This window comes from Gymnoscopelus braueri, assembly GCF_963280865.1.
Source record: "Gymnoscopelus braueri genome assembly, chromosome: 11".
Lineage (NCBI taxonomy): Eukaryota > Metazoa > Chordata > Actinopteri > Myctophiformes > Myctophidae > Gymnoscopelus > Gymnoscopelus braueri.
In genome coordinates, this window is record NC_137613.1 from 11,586,789 (window position 1) to 11,603,612 (window position 16,824).

Genomic DNA, 16,824 nt, shown 5'->3' on the forward strand with positions numbered 1-16,824 from the left:
AATTGATGGAGAAAGTTATATACAAACAAATGCAATGTTACTTTGAAGAACACAGCATTAACTCTGAGCGTCAGCATGCATATAAGGTTGGATATTCCACAAGCACAGCACTCACAGCGCTTACTGACAACTGGCTTAAAAATATTGACATGAAGTCAATGGTGGGTGCTGTGCTTTTGGACTTTAGCGCAGCATTCGATATAATAGATCATGAGTTGCTGCTCAGAAAGTTATCAGCATATCATTTTAAAGAAAGTGCTATTGAATTAATGAATAGTTATTTGGTTAACAGGCAACAATGTGTAGTGTTTAATGGTACATTATCAGAGATGGTGACCCCTCAATGTGGTGTCCCCCAGGGAAGTTGTCTAGGCCCATTGCTTTATTCAATTTTTGTTAATGATTTACCACATGTACTAAACAGTGCATGTATGGAAATCTATGCAGATGACACTACAATGTATGTATCAAGTGGAAATTCTGTTTCTGTTAATATGTTGTTGCAAGAGGAGTTAATGCTGGTTTCTAACTGGGTTAGTGAAAATAGGCTAAAGCTGAATGTTTTAAAAACAAAGAGTATTATGCTGGGTTCTAGATATATGCTGAGATCTAATCCTGAACTAAGTCTTGTTTTACAAGGTGCTGTTATTGAACAGGTTAAAGAGGCCAAATTGTTGGGCGTGATTATTGATGAAACACTGTCTTGGACGATGCAAATTAACAAAATGGTGAATACAATGAGTAGTAACATTTCAATGATAAGAAGAGGAGTACATCTGTTGACTGGTTCAACAGTTAAACTTGTGTTACAATCACTAGTTTTGTCCAGTCTTGATTATTGCCCAACGGTTTGGTCCAGTGCTTCAAAAAAGGACTTGGACAAACTTCAGCTCACTCAGAACAGAGCAGCACGTCTCGCTCTGCGCTGCTCTGGGAGGAGTAGTGTTGAGTGGATGCATGCTGCACTGTCTTGGATGAGAGTGGATCAAAGGTTGGCTTGTAGTCTAGTGACATTTTTATTTAACATCTATCATACTGGTAAACCTGCACATTTGTTGTCACAGATACAACCCACCAATACTAGACATGGCTATGACACAAGACAGGCTATGGGTGGTCAATTTACTTTGGCTTTAATACCTAGAACTAATGCACTTAAAAAAACAGTAATGTATAGAGCAGGAACATATTGGAATGGGCTACCACCACATATAATACGGATAGACAATAAATCAAGCTTCAAAAAGAAATTGAAGGAAGCCGTGATTAGTCAAACAGTTAGATTTAGTTAGTTGTTTAATGTTTGAATTATGATTAATTGTATATACTATTTTATTTAAAAAAAAAAATTGAAATTATTTTTGTTTTGTTTAATTTCTTGATTTGCAAACTAAAAGGTGCTATACTATGTAATCATTTATAGAATTTGTGAAGATCAAAATCTTCAATCATTTTTTTTTTTGTTGTTTGTTTTTAACTATGCAATGGGAGAATTACATTGTATTATGTTTTAATTGTATTGTAAAGTGTGAATGTTTGGACCCCAGGAAGAATAGTCTTCACTGTGGTGAGGACTAATGGGGATCCGTAATAAACTAAACTAAATAAACTAAACTGTTGCAGTGGTCTCCACCTTTGATTTAGACGAAGGAACCAGGTATCATTTGGAAGAGAATTGCGTCTGGGACCCCAACCGCATCACCATTCTGAGTACCATCTTTCCCCAGGTCTCAGGAACACACCAGAAGGACAAGCCATAGTAAGAGGCCTCACATGTGAGCCAATCGGAATTAGTTTTCAAATTTGCATATTTGGATTAAGAAAGCAAATTTTGCACCTTGTTGTGTTACTCCATCACTGTATCCTGGCAAATAATTTGATCTAAAAATAAAAGAGAGTGAGCTTTGAGTGAATCTGTGAGTGTGAGTTATTTTAATTGAATAGCCTACTGGAACTACAGATATCATAGACTGGCCATGATCAGGCACTAGGAATTTAACTTAATACAGTAGGCTACTTCTGACACATTCTATATAATGTTGCATTTCATCCTGATCTACTTCTATTACTCTATTACTCAACATTATGTAGTGTTAACTAGTAGGCTGGACTCTGACCTGTATTACCCACAATGCATTGGTGCTTCCCCCGTGTGTTAGTGAAAGACTCTCAGCTACAACTATGTAAGATGACAGATAACCTCCACATCAATACAACTACAACAACACACCTGTGAGTATGAATGAAGTTACACTGTACTGCTCAATACTGTAGTTTGTAGCTTTTTTACATTGTGTAAATTATGTCACGTTTATGTCTTCTACAACATTATCGCATGCTTCTGTAAAACGAGGCTACACATGTGAAATGATTCAGGATACAAAGGATAAGGACACATTATGTTCTGGTTTCTCCATTAAGCTGCTGTTTTACAAGGTTCTGCCAACTAGGTTAGGCTGATCATCACGTGAGAAATGTTTACAAGCTCTCCTCGGCCAAATACATATAATTGTGGAGGTCCTTGACATGAAAAAGGTTTTAAGAACCACTGATATTATAGCAACATAAGTTTTGTCAAAATTAATATGAGGATTTTTTAAACACCCAAAATTTTATCAAAATATAGACCAGCAGGCAGTGCTGAATGCTGGAGAAAATGTACAGAACTGGAAGCAAATCATACACACATTTTCTATTGTGTCCAAAATTGAAAAGGTTTTGGGAGATGATAATAATTGCAAAATAACAGTTGAAAATATTAAAGAGAAGGAAAGAATTACTTACAAAATGAGAAACCGTGAAGATGAATTTGAAAGAAACTGGAGTAAATGGGACATGAAGTGTAAAAGTAGATTTGGGAGTACTGCAGGAAAGCTATCCCTATGCAGGAAAGCTATTTTTTCTCAAAGGTTAATTATTACCTAAAACATGAAACTGCTATTTTGTCTCTGCTAACTAAAAGTAACTAGATAATGCAAGTAGACTGGGTAGCACATCTGTGTTGCTCCACAGGAACTACATAACCAGGTAGGCCTGGTTCCTGGTCCCTCTGGGGGACCTCCCATCTCCCCCAGAGGACTGAACCCCTCCCCTAATGGTCCATGTGTCTCTGCCGCCTGCCGGCGCAGGCGGCAGAGATCCAGGGAGGCCCGCCATGAACTGGAGGACACTTTGGAGAAGCTGCAGCAGGCAAAAGACATGTGGAAGGCCAAATATTCTGCCATGCGGCGTTCTCTAGAGGTCTGTATTCATCTGTGTGTGTGCGTGCGTGTGTCCATCTGATTGTCTGGTTGTCTGACTGCCTTTGTTTAATCTTGCCAGGCGGAGAGTCGCGAGGGGAGTCAGGGGAAGGCCAAGAAGCGGCATGCCTTAGAGGTTTGTATTCATCTGTGTGCGTGTGTGCGTGTGTCCATCTGGCTGTCTGGTTGTCTGACTGCCTTTGTTTAATCTCGCCAGGTAAAGAGTGGCGAGGGGAGCCAGGGGAAGGCCAAGAAGCGGCCTGCCTTAGAGGTCTGTATTTATCTGTGTGTGTGTGTGTTCGTGCGTTTGTCCATCTGATTGTCTGGTTGTCTGACTGCCTTTGTTTAATCTCGCCAGGTGGAGAGTCGCGAGGGGAGCCAGGGGAAGGCCAAGAAGCGGCATGCCTTAGAGGTCTGTATTCATCTGTGTGCGTTTTAGCCCAGCTCCAATCAGGTAATGTTTTTTTTTACCAAAGCTGAATTAAAGTTGTTAAATGTTTGTTTGTTTATTTACAAAAAGCTAATGACGTACCCAGTGGTGGAAAGTAACTATGTACATTTACTCAAGTACTGTACTGTACTGGCGGATGATGGTCTCCTGGAGGATAATTTCATTGCTCAGCATCTAGAGAACGGGAGGGATGGTCATACTGCGGTTAGGGCTGTCACGATTATGACATTTTATCAGTGGTGTGAAGTAACTAAGTACATTTAATCAAGTACTGTACTTAAGTACAATTTTGAGCTTTTTTTTTGTTTTACTTTACTGGAGTATTTACTATTTTCAGCCGGACAGGGAGGTGGTGCCAAAGGCAGCCCCGACCCCAGCTACAATGCATCGCATGACAGCTGTGTTTGTGTGCCTATCAGCGAACTACCATGCTGCCAGTTGATGTGCAAAGGACTGGCCCATTGCACAAGCAATTGCCCAAGCGCCGGGCGCGTGCTAAGATGGACTGCACCCGTCCAGGCTATGGGTGAGTTTCACTCTGTGGTCAACAAGGTCATCGAAGGCATTTGTAGAATCAGCCTCAGGTCTTAATGGGTTAATAATGCGTCTTTCCTTTTTCTTGTTAGATACTGGCTCAAGATCTGGAACAGGCTAACTTGAGCATGACAAAACCACTGAAGCGCGAAGGGGCTGAAAACGGCGACCAAAAGCTCCGACCAAATGTACGCTAGGATTGGCTGCATAGGATCGCTTCATAAATGTGACTTTGACATTGGTGTACTGCCGAATTTATGGAAAAAAAATTGCTGTTTTTTACGCTCCATTGATAAATCAGGGCCAGTAAGTCTAAGGATCTTACTGTGTGTTCTTAAGCCTTCCATCCCTCTTTTATCTTCCCAGCCCAGGGTGATGTTAAGTGAGAACAGCAAGAAAAAGGGACGTGAGCTGAAGGCTATGGTAAGTTGACATTTTAGGCCCACACCTCCTGCCATTGTTACCATGATTATCTCCTTAGAATAAGGTCAAATAAGTTGTAATTAATAAAGAGGTAATGTTTGATTTGAATCCGTATTACAGTGCCAATGAAATAAAAAAATTATTGCGAACTGTGCCAGCCAAAAATACATAGTAAAAAAAAGTGCTCAGGAGCCGAGGACTTTAGTAAACAGAAAATAGAACTTAAGGTACCTCTCTCTCTCTGGTTCTGTCTCTCATAACATCTACAGGTGGTGGTAGAAGTTGTCTACGAGTATCTAAGAATAGTGCGCTCTCTGCTGCAGCTGGTTGGATATCACAGCTACATGTGAGACACACACACACACACACACACACACACACACACACACACACACACACACACACACACACACACACACACACACACACACACACACACACACACACACCACACACTCACGCACACACATACACACACTTTTTTTTCAATTTCTCTTTCTATTTTCTTTCTCTTCTGGACTGTAACTGTATCTGTTAATTTTTACTTATTTAGTTGTATGCATCCTAATGTCATTGTATAATTGTGTTTCCTATACTTACTATAAGTAACCTTGTTGTTGAAATGTGCTCTACAAATAAAACTGCCTCGCCTTGTCTAATTACCTGTCCTTCGGTCTGGAATCCCCCCCCCCCTCTATTTCTCCTCCACTGATCTTCCTCATCCTCTGTTGGTCAGGATGAAGCTGTGTAGGGATCATGGAGAAGCCATGCTCAAGATCACCGTGGTCCAAATGAAGCTGCAGCAATACCACCGTTCAGGACACACGGTGAACGCGAGCCGTTTGAACAAGTTGTGAGTTGATCCATTATTATCTCTCTGCCTCTTGCACCTCGCCACCTGGCAGGAGGTAAAGAGGCTGCTTGGAGAGCTGCGGGCCTTTGCCCCAGCTGTTGCAGTGGTCTCCACCTTTGATTTAGACGAAGGAACCCCGGCGGTGGCCCAGGTAGGCCTGGTTCCTGGTCCCTCTGGGGGACCTCCCATCTCCCCCAGAGGCCTGAACCCCTCCCCTAATGGTCCATGTGTCTCTGCCGCCTGCCGGCGCAGGCGGCAGAGATCCAGGGAGGCCCGCCATGAACTGGAGGACACTTTGGAGAAGCTGCAGCAGGCAAAAGACATGTGGAAGGCCAAATATTTTGCCATGCGGCGTTCTCTAGAGGTCTGTATTCATCTGTGTGTGTGTGTGCGTGCGTGTGTCCATCTGATTGTCTGGTTGTCTGGTTGTCTGACTGCCTTTGTTTAATCTTGCCAGGCGGAGAGTCGCGAGGGGAGTCAGGGGAAGGCCAAGAAGCGGCATGACTTAAGAGGTTTGTATTCATCTGTGTGCGTGTGTCCATCTGGCTGTCTGGTTGTCTGACTGCCTTTGTTTAATCTCGCCAGGTAAAGAGTGGCGAGGGGAGCCAGGGCGCCAGGTAATGAGTGGCGAGGGGAGCCAGGAAAAGGACTCTGAGACTGGAAAAGGACTCTGAAGATGGCCCATTTTGCTGTGCGTGCGCTGCAATAGTTGCAACCCTACTCTCTCATTTCCTCTGATCAATTTGACAAGACCTCGAAGAGAAAGTAGATTTCAAATCAAAGTTTATTTATATAGCACACTTAACATGACCAGGTCAACCAAAGTGTTGTACAGGTAAAAAAAGAAGAAGCAAACAATGCAATGTAAGCAGACAGCATACAATGAATAAGCACAAACAAACATTAGCACCAGTAAAGGAAAGGCAGGGCTACATCAGCTATCACTGAAGGCCAGGGACAAAATAATAAGTCTTCAATAAGGATTTAAAAGAAAACTATCGACTGGGCAGCTTTGCGTATGGGCAGCCACCGCGATGGCTTGGTCACCCCTGTTTGCCGAACTCAAGGCTCTGGGTGGGGAGTGGTCGGAAACGAGATCTGCAAGGGATTGGGGTGCCAACCCATTTAACATTTTATAAACAAACATTCAAATCTTAAAATCAATTCGGAAGCGGACAGGGAGCCAATGGAGCGAGGCCAGGACTGGAGTGATATGGTCTTGCTTCTTTCTCCCAGTGATTTAGTAGTAGTGTGTTTAAACATTCATATAATTGCTTTCAGTTCAGTCTTGTAAAGAACAGCAACATGTCTGACAGCCATGACCACGACCCAGGCGCCTCCAGTGATATGCTAGTTGGCCATGACCACGAACCAGGCGCCTCCAGTGATATGCTAGTTGGCCATGACCACGAACCAGGCGCCTCCAGTGATATGCCAGTGCCAACCAGTCAGCCTCTCAGCCTCACAGACAGTGTAGTCGATGACGGCTACGGCTTCGACTTTTACAGCGGCAATGTCGCCACGATGGCTCCTCCTGAGGATGACATCTGGGACGACAACGACCTGCCGAAGCAGAAAGAGGCCCGCTACCAGTGCCGCCGAGCTTCCCTCGACGTCTCCATTGCAGAAGGGCATTTGGCCAAAATGAAGCGCGATGTAGCTGCTGCAGAAGATCAGCTAGCTGCAGCTAAGAGAAACCAAGATGATGCCAAAGCAGCTCTCTTAACTGCTCTCGTAGACAGGCTAGCCATGGCTAGCTAGCCATGGTTCACATGACGCTTGTATGACAGTCATGTTTCAGGGCTACTGAGTAGCCAGAATTGTTCATTTCAATTTCAATTGTTAATAAAAAACTATTTGACTACAAAAAAAAAAACATTCATATAATTAATGTCTGTGCTTGTCTCTTTGAGTGTGTGTGTGAGTGTGTGAGTGTGTGCGCTGCAGGCAGTTCAAGCCCAGGAGGACATGTTTTGAAGAGTCAAGAAGTTTCGGTTAAAGTTCTCTCACAATATTCTTTGTGAATTATGTCTGTCACTAGATGTAATTTAACAGAATGTTCTTCTTTAATTTGTTTAGAAATTTAAAAAAAATAACTTCAGCCCACAAAGCAAATGCACAGAGTAGGAAGTTCATAAGAACTTGAACCAGTAGACCTCTCGAGATGCTATTTCCCAAACAAGCCTGTTGTTCTCGACGCCAAAGCAATAACAGAACTAAAGGTCTCATATCTGCCCAGATGGTTTATCAAATAGATGGATGTTGTTTGTTTTCTTATTTTCCTACCCTTCAGCCTTAATGGGCTGTGAAATTAGTTACTGTGTCATCTCCACACACAGAGGAGCCGCTTGGAATTCTGCAGTCCAAGGCAACAGGATATTAACATTTATATAACGATAAAACTGATACGCCGTCACTGGTGGAAAAAGTACTGACATTTTTTTCCTTGAGTAAAGTTTCTAGTACCTAATTACTAGATTGGGCAGTTCAAGCCCAGGAGGAGTTTCTAGTACCTTATTAAGACACTCTGGATTGTGGGGTATGTAACTGATAGAACATACGTTGTTTTTTGGGTGAACTACTCCATAAATAACTAATTTTTCTGTTACTTGTTTTAGTAGCAGAGTAGTACCTTAAACTGTCATTACAGCTGTGATCAATTGTAATAAATAAAATGTTAACCCACTGGTGAGACATCTTCATTTTTATAAAATCCCACATTCAGCAGTTAAAGCAGACATAGTTTATGTTCAAAAATATGCACTGTACACTCTACAACATAGCAGAGTGTACATCATCTCTGTCGGGTGTTACTTTTCAGGATTCAAATTCAAAAGCATTAGAATCAATCTTTATTGTCACACTAGTCAGTGATTTAACAAGTTATGATTCTGGTTCAGTTTTGGCTTAAAAGTGTGGTTTGTCTCTTTGACAAACCACCACCAAACACTCTTTTTCATACCTAAAATGGAACCCCGTCCGTCCGCCTCTCTTCCTGAACATTTATAGCTGTTCCTGGCAGCGTGTATCCATAATGCATACAAGCTCTGCAAAGACCCGCCCAAGACGAGCTGTGATTAGTAGCCACTTTGAGTGGCAGTTGGGTCAAACGCTCTCGTTAAATAGTTCAAGTTAAATATTCAACCATATTTTAACCAATAGATTCCCAAGTATGTTATGATTATTTTTCTTTCAATACTCATACCTGGACAGGAAACACATTTCACACGTTTATGTGGCAGTGTCACAAGCTAGATCTGCTATTTTTGGCTAATGTTCCCCCATAATATGGTTGCTGGGGTTCAAGTGGTTGTAGCATGTCTTGTGAAATGCAGTGCTCTTGGGATAATGCAATGCCTTAGTATTCAGTATTTGTCAGCTTTTTGGGCCAAGGACCCCCAAATGTATATATATTTGACCACTAACCCCCATCTGAAAATGTTTTGTGCCAGGCACCCCCAGAAGAGGAGATTTGTGTTTAAAAATTCAAATGTATGCAAAATGTTCCAATATTTTGCCCCTAGGAGTCCCCGGACCCCATTTTACGAACCACTGGCTTACTTTGCTGTAAGGACAACAAATTGATTCAGAACAAACTGCAGAAAAGCACACGTCAACTAAGTAAGAGTTTCAATTGCGGAAAGGTCGAAACCTTTAGACCTTTAGACCTTTACAAGAAACTCTCCTTGTAATGACTCAAGCCCCAGATCTGCAAAGCATCAGGGGGTGGGGGGGAGTGTTAACCCTAGAGATAATGGTGGTTTCAAACGTGGGAGAAGAAAGGACGGAGGAAAAGGAGAGCGAAAGCAAAGAAGTGGTAAGAAGGTTAACTCCATCCCAGGTCCGCAACAGCTTAAAACGTGCGCGGATAGGCCTTGCGTTAGATCTCATATTTTAATTGCCTTTTTTTTGCTTTTTTTTTGGTGAGATCTGACGTTCATAGTGACAGAACACTATGCAACCAAAAAAAAAAAAATGTAATCTCGCTAGACGAGATTGAAATCTCGTCCAGTGCGACTTCTGTTTTTTTTAGTTTTTTTTAACAGTGTTCTGTCACTGTCACTATGAACGTCAGATCTAAAAAAAAAAAAAAAAAAAAAAAGGCTATTCAAATATGCGATCTAACACAAGGCCTATCCGCGCACGTTTTAAGCTGTGGCGGACCCGGGATCGAGTTATGAAATGTTTCTACTGTACCATTCATCCTAAGATATCATAACGTCATAGAAAAGGTAAGAAAAACGTAGTCCAAAATTCTCCTTTAACATTTATATAACGCTAAAACTGATAAACCGTCACTGGTGGAAAAAGTACTGACATTTTTTCCTTGAGTAAAAGTACCAATACTGCAATGTAGAAATACTCTGTACTCTTGAGTAAAAGTACAAAAGTATTGGTATCAAAATGTACTTAAAGTACCAAAAGTAGAAAGTACTCGTTAGGTGCTAAAGGTGCTAAATGGACCTTGGCTCCGCAAAAAAAAGCAGATATACAAGCTCATGGCGTGTCACATTGTGCTGCGCCATGAGCTTGTAGATCTGCTATTTTGTTGAAAAATCTTGAATTTCTTTTACTCAAATCTTTGCTTCTGGGGGGTCCCTGGAACAAAATCCACAACATAGGCCGTGTTGTGACCCACCAAAAAGTGCCTAGAAAATGAATTTCGTTCCCACGACTTGGGTCTACTTTTTCAATGCATTTTTGCATAGACAATACCCTTGTGGACTTTGGGTTAAAATACCTCCGCACAAAATCCTGCAGTATTTTTTCACAAGCCAGAAATGTATATAAAAGTGAATAACCAAAAAACGAAAATCTTGTGCTGCTGTTTTTGCTTGTAAAATGTGTTATATTGTTTTTGGCAACAAAAAATCTTTCCCAAATGTCATAAATATATGTACCTAACACCTGAAACAAGTATTGGTGCCTTAGTATACTCATATTTTAATTTAGATCACGAAATGTAGCAAAGTTAAAGAAAACGCTTCTACTGAAGTGATTGGAACCCAGCACAAGGGAACATACACATTTAGCTAAAAGCTTATGTTTTATACATAAAAAATGTCCCAACCTACTGTGTAATGAAAGCTAGAAAAAGAAGCAGCACACCTTGGCCCAAAATGGCTGAAAATCAATCAAAATGCTACCATGACCCCCTAAATTCGAAGAATACCATAAATGGACAAGACTAAAATAAATGCACTAAAGGTCAGAATTATTACAACATAATGGTATAAAACATTTATTAAAGTAGCACAGTGTGTCACAGCATCTGTCATATGTACATCAACTCCGCCCCCCCCCCCCCCCTCCAAAAACACACAAAATATGAGAAACAAATGCATCACAATAAAACAATTTCACTTCGGCGCAACAAAAAGTTATTTTTTTGGCAGTGGAAGTCATTCTTTTGGCAGTGCAAGTACATTTAAGGCTATGCTAATAAAATACAGCCATTTTAAAGTATTTTTTGGAACATGTATGCATTACATTTAAATGGGTTAAAATGACAGTGTAGCAATTCTTGAACATGTTGTTGAAAATAAAATAAAAAAATAAGGAGCACATTGTGCGTATCTTAATCATCCCTATCACTGTCATCAGAGTCATCATCGGATACAGCTCTTTCTTCTGTTTCCTTTGAAACATTTTCACAGTTCTGGCACCGACACAAATCCGTACAAGGTAGTCTTGCAGACTTACAGGAACATCTTTCAGTTACACATTTGCTAGTCTTGCAACTACAGTGGACTACCTGCAACACGCTATCAGGGGCAGGATTTGTAGTCATCCATGTCACTGTTAACTCCCCATCCTCAATGTGCCATCCATTGCCAATGGGTGAAGGGGCACACATTATACCAGTCAGACAATGTCTCATTACTGCTGCTTGGTAGTTTGCCCTTCTGCAGTGTTGGTACAGGGCGTCACTTGTTGGGGGAATGGACAGTTCTGGCAAAGCTGACGATGCCATGCAGAATGATTTGTATCTTGCATCGTTTACGTTTTTGGCCGATGACTGGCCATACAGGTGGCACACATATTTGCTAAGTGTGTTAAAGGTAGACTGGTCAAGATTGAAACTGCTGCCCAGATGTGTGAACCCAGTCAGGTATTCTTCTTTCAGACAAGCAAGAGAAAATGTCTTCCTTTTGCCCTTGCCATGAAAGGCGCTGGTCGAGTCACAACCTGAGAAGGTATGGATACCAATGAGTGCTGAACAAACACTGGTGCCAAGAGCTGCTGACACCTTAGCCACATCAATGATCCTCGTTCTGTTGCCTACACCTGTGAAAAAATACAAGCTACACTGTAAATCTCTCTGCAGACTTACAGCAATCACTGCCACGTCAGTATCAGGGCTTTTGATGACTACAGTTTGATGTCCTTGTGCAGCATGCTGTGCGTGTAAAAACACCCGAGTGTCACATTCCTCATGATCACATGTCAGTTCTTGAACAGCACTGATAGTTTGTGAACCGTCTTTAACAGTAACACAGTGACACAGTTCTCCATGTGCTATGTACAAGCTTAAGTCTGTGCCCAAAATGGTGAGGTCAGCATCTCGCCAAGCAACATAGAGGAATTCTGCCAGTGCTGCTTTGTTAGTTCCATCTGATAGAAACTTTTTCCATTGTGTAGGTGCCTTCTGATCCCGTCCATAGATTTGCACCTGTTGCGTACCGCCCCCAGCTCTACGTGACCGCTCTAGGTTTTTTATACTAATTTTGGGATACTGGTCAATGACAAAGTCTAACCGTGTACACTTGTGCTTCAGAGCTAGCTTGACCACATACTGTAGCAAGTTGTCAGCAAACTCTCCAAAGGTAGCTGGTTTTGAATGAATGGCTTGAATGACTGCCATGCCATCAAAGAGAATAGCTCCATGTGACGGAACTCCTTGAACTAAGCAGTCTCCACCTTTGTTCTCCAATAGAGTCATCAGGGCTGATTTGTCTGTTTTAGCTAGTGACCCATCAGTACTGGCTAAAGGATAGGAAACGGTTCCCAAGGAGTATGACAGAATTTCCCTCAGGTCTATCTTTCTACTTTGACCAATAATGAGTAGTCTGGAGAACAGTTTCTTGTCGGCTCGCAGAATCACATCTTTGCCTGCTGCAGATTTCTTCTTTGTCTTTGCCTGGTCGCTGAATGTCTTCAGTTTTTGTGCCTTGATGGGGGCGAATATGTCAACGGATTTTGATAACAGTCTTTGGTCCATAAAATCTTTGACAGCTTTTTCCCCCTTTTCATGTGCTGCAAGCAAATCCTTCTGGATTTCTTCAGCTGCTACCGTCCCTGAGCTAAGACAAACAATGCCATCTTGGTGTATGTCAAATGGGTTCAGCATGGAATCTAAGGTGGAACTTATTCTGGTCACAGCCTTTTCATCGGCCTGAATCCGTGTGCGGTCTAGATCTTTTCGTCTCCGTGTTTCAGGAGATTTACCAGCCATTGACTCACATTGTCTAGCTATGGCAGCTCTTTCATGTTGTGACAATATCCAGCGAGACACTGCATCCCGATTCTGTGTTATCCCTGTCCAGCCACCCTTTGTCTTGGAATCTCTGTTGCATGTTTGCTCAATAGCCTGGTCACAAGCAATTGATGCAAATCCATGGGCACTTTGACGTTGGACTGTCCACTGGCCTTTTACACTGAGGTCTTTGTGACAAGAAGGATGTGTGAGAGGCAAATTGACCATTTCCAGCCAGTATGGAGGTAAATACCTAGCATAGTTCACACGATCATAAGCAAAAAACCATGCCATCATCAAGCGCACTGTTGATAGGTGAAGCTGCCAGTCTGATTCACGTGTTGCTCTCAAAAACAGAAGGAGTATTTGCACCATGTCAATGTATGAACTCCAGAAGGCAAACGTTGGGTTTTCTGCACTACTCTTTTCCACAAAGACTGCATACTTTGAACACATTTTGTGAAATTTCTCGTTTGCACTCAAAACATCCATTGTTCTGTCTGGGAATGCATCTTTGATCTCTCTGATGACATCCATGCAATCATCTCTCTCCTCTGGTGTCACAGAGTCTAGAAATGTGCTAAATCTGGCACGTTGCAGACTCTCATACATAAGTTTGTGTGCCCTCATGCTGCGGTTGTATTGATGACCACTGATGACACCATTGATGGATCCTTGGGCAACAACTTCTGACTCAATGAGAATGTCTTGCAGTCCTGCATCACCAAACCTTTTTCCTAAAATGCCTAGGAAGGACATGCATGTATGAAACTCACCTAGTCTAATCACTACACGCTTTGTCAGGTCAGCATCTTTCCAGCGGATTTGCTGAGCTTTGGCATATATAGCTTGGTCAAAAACTAACACTACATGGTCCAGCTCTAGCTGATCAGCAACTTCAACACTTCGCTTCAGAATAGTGTTAACTGTTGACATCTCTGTCGGTGAAGCCTCAATGACCGGAAGATAATACAGAGCTGACTTTTGCAGAGTCGCATCACTTTGAAGCATTGTATGGAAACCTGTCCAGCTTGGGATTGTGCATGCTTCAGCATCTGTGTACTTCACTAAAACATATGCTAGTTCAGTTTTGGCAGCAGACACAGTGTTCAACTTGTATGTTTCCGTCTGCAATGGAACACTTTCATGGTGAAACAAGTTCTGTGGCCCGTGTCTTTTAGACTGTTGGTAGTGTTCTATAGGGAAGCTAGGAGGTGCTTTGAATGAGTAAACTGCCTTCTTTAGTGGCTGTCTGTCTGTTTTTGACACAGTTTCTGTGACAGAACTTTGCAGCATAATGCCATTAGTATGGTGAGTAGTTCCACGACCTGACAGTGTCTCCTCCCCAAAATCAATATTGTCCCACACCAGTATTGTAGGTGCCTTCTTTGAGAAGCCCTTTGGGATTTTGTCTCCGTACTCTACTAGTTGTAGTTCAGCTAGGCTAGTGTCTAAACTGACAACTGTGCTCCATGAAGCACAATGTCCTAATCTACTCAGTAGTGACAGAACATTGGATGAACCTGTTAAATGGCGAACAGTTAGACCAAGGCACAATGACTTTGGTGTCTGCTTGCGACCTTTAGAACCAAGATACACAATGTCTTGACAAATGGATAACACTTTTAGGTTCACATCATCAGGAATATCAACATAACAGGCTAGTGTTGGTTCCTCTGTTGCACCTATAATCCAGGCAATTAGATTGTATAGTTCAACTGGCACAACAGATTTGGCTTCAGACACATTGAAATCCTCTGCTGTGGGAGGCCACGGGCATGTCATACCAGGAGAGTCACATAGAAGCCTCTTCAAAAGCAATCCTGCACTATACAGTGTCCTTGTGTTCTCCTCAGTTGTATGTCCAGGTGTTGTACTAGCCATGTGTTCACTGTCACTTTCAGCTTGGCTTACCTCAGTGGACTGTGACTCGGTTGTTGTTTCTGTACCTGATGGCTGAGGTAGCCTATCTATCAGTTTATCTGCTGCCAAAGTCTCAACATAAACCAGTTCTGTGACGTTGCGCTTGGCAGGTTTGTGAAAAACAAGCTGGGGGAAATCACAGGTCAACCTCCTCTTCAATTTGTCCTGCCTGCAACATAAAAACACAAGTATACAAATGAACCAATTTTGTTTAAACATACTCTCATAGCCTTTTTTGTTGGATAAATAAATAAAAATGAAACTTTTCAGCATGAAGATTTTGGTTTTGTTACCAAGAATGTCAAACACACACATGGTATTTGAGTTACTGTACCTGTAGTCTGAAGCATCACGATCCTCATGCTCCTTCACAGTGTTGACAAACATCGTTCGCAGCTGGTTCATCTTCAGCACGTCCTGGTTCACTATAAGCCTCTGTCGGATGACCCTCTCACAGAAGATCTTGTAGCTGTCAGTAAAGGGTGGTTCTTTTCTACACACACACACACACACACACACACACACACACACACACACACACACACACACACACACACACACACACACACACACACACACACACACACACACACACACACACACACACACAAACACAAATACTTAACATGTGCAAAGAGTTGTGCTGTCAAGATTGTATCTAAAGACAGACAAAATGCAGACTATATGTTGTTGGTCAATGCCTTACTTTAAAAATGTGCAATGTGAGCAAATTGATAATGCAATGTAATAACTCACACTTCGTCTGTGGTTGCAGTACTTGTTGCTGTAGACCTCGTCAAGAACCTGCAGTAGTCTTTGTAACAGATCCTGTGGTAACGCACCTCAAGGGCCACACAGTCTTTGTCCTTAATATGCCGAAGGATGCTAAAGTCTTCCTTCAGCTCAGCAGCCTTCATCAACCGGCCTTTAAACAAAAAAGTACACGTTAATGATCTCTGTGTGTGTGTGTGTGTGTGTGTGTGTGTGTGTGTGTGTGTGTGTGTGTGTGTGTGTGTGTGTGTTGAGGGGGGGGGGGGCTGTAAATAACACAGTGAGGAAATAAATGTAAATGTGTCTTTTACAGATTTGTATTGCCATCATTACAAAAGACTATGTGTGGTGTTAATGTATGTATGTATTATATTTTTTTCCATGGGAAGGTAAATACATGTTAGTACTGCTAAAACCTCTCCCCTGCAGAGCCATAAAACTAAAGGGCCACTGACTGCTGGCAGCTGTGACCTGCCGACCTGAACCCCTTGCATTCCAGCCTTATCAGCAGCTATTGTTTTAGTAGGTCCTGCTCTTAGCTCTCACAAGCTATAGCAACAGACTAATCAATGCTAAGCAGTATAATATAACAGTGGTTTTCATCCCCTTACATATCAAGGTCCATTATTTATTCAGCATTTGAGCCACGGACCACCATTTGATGAGAGTTAGACTGTCAGACCCACAATAATTAGAATATTTTGTTATTGTTGGATGACATTTTGTCCACAATTATATGCTGTATTGATGTTGGTACCAATAGGAGAGATAACAGGCAGACGATCAAAATAACAATCCTTCAACATTCTCTAATTGTCTATACTTCTTGTACATTAAGTAATGCAGATTTTTAACAGTAAATTTACTCTTGAAAAACCTATAACATTTTACACTGTCACGGGTTAAAGATCTATAAGGATGCATTTGGTTACCAACTCTCCATCATTTAGCTGGGGACCACCTGGAATCCCTTCAAGGACCTGGTTGAGAACCACTGTAATATCATAATATAAATTTGCTTCATCACAAGACCTCAGCCTTTTTTGCAGAGGTGTAAAGTAACTAATTACATTTACTTAAGTACTGTAATTCAGTACACTTTTAAGGTACTTTTACTTTACTGGAGTATTTCCAATTTTCAGTACTTTTGCTT

General features: G+C 41.9%; 1 protein-coding gene across 1 annotated transcript; it reads right to left on the minus strand.

The window, feature by feature from the left end:
• Nucleotides 1-8,692: 8,692 nt before the first annotated feature.
• On the minus strand, nucleotides 8,693-15,831 carry LOC308095442 (uncharacterized protein; the record flags this gene model as incomplete). The annotated part of the gene is made up of 4 exons (XM_080442501.1): nucleotides 15,657-15,831; nucleotides 15,235-15,393; nucleotides 12,259-15,069; nucleotides 8,693-8,705 (listed from the first exon to the last, which is right to left on the minus strand). Exons 1-4 carry the CDS (start codon nucleotides 15,815-15,817, stop codon nucleotides 8,693-8,695), a joined length of 3,144 nt encoding a protein of 1,047 aa, XP_080298627.1. The 5' UTR covers nucleotides 15,818-15,831.
• Between the last annotated feature and the right edge of the window lie 993 nt (nucleotides 15,832-16,824).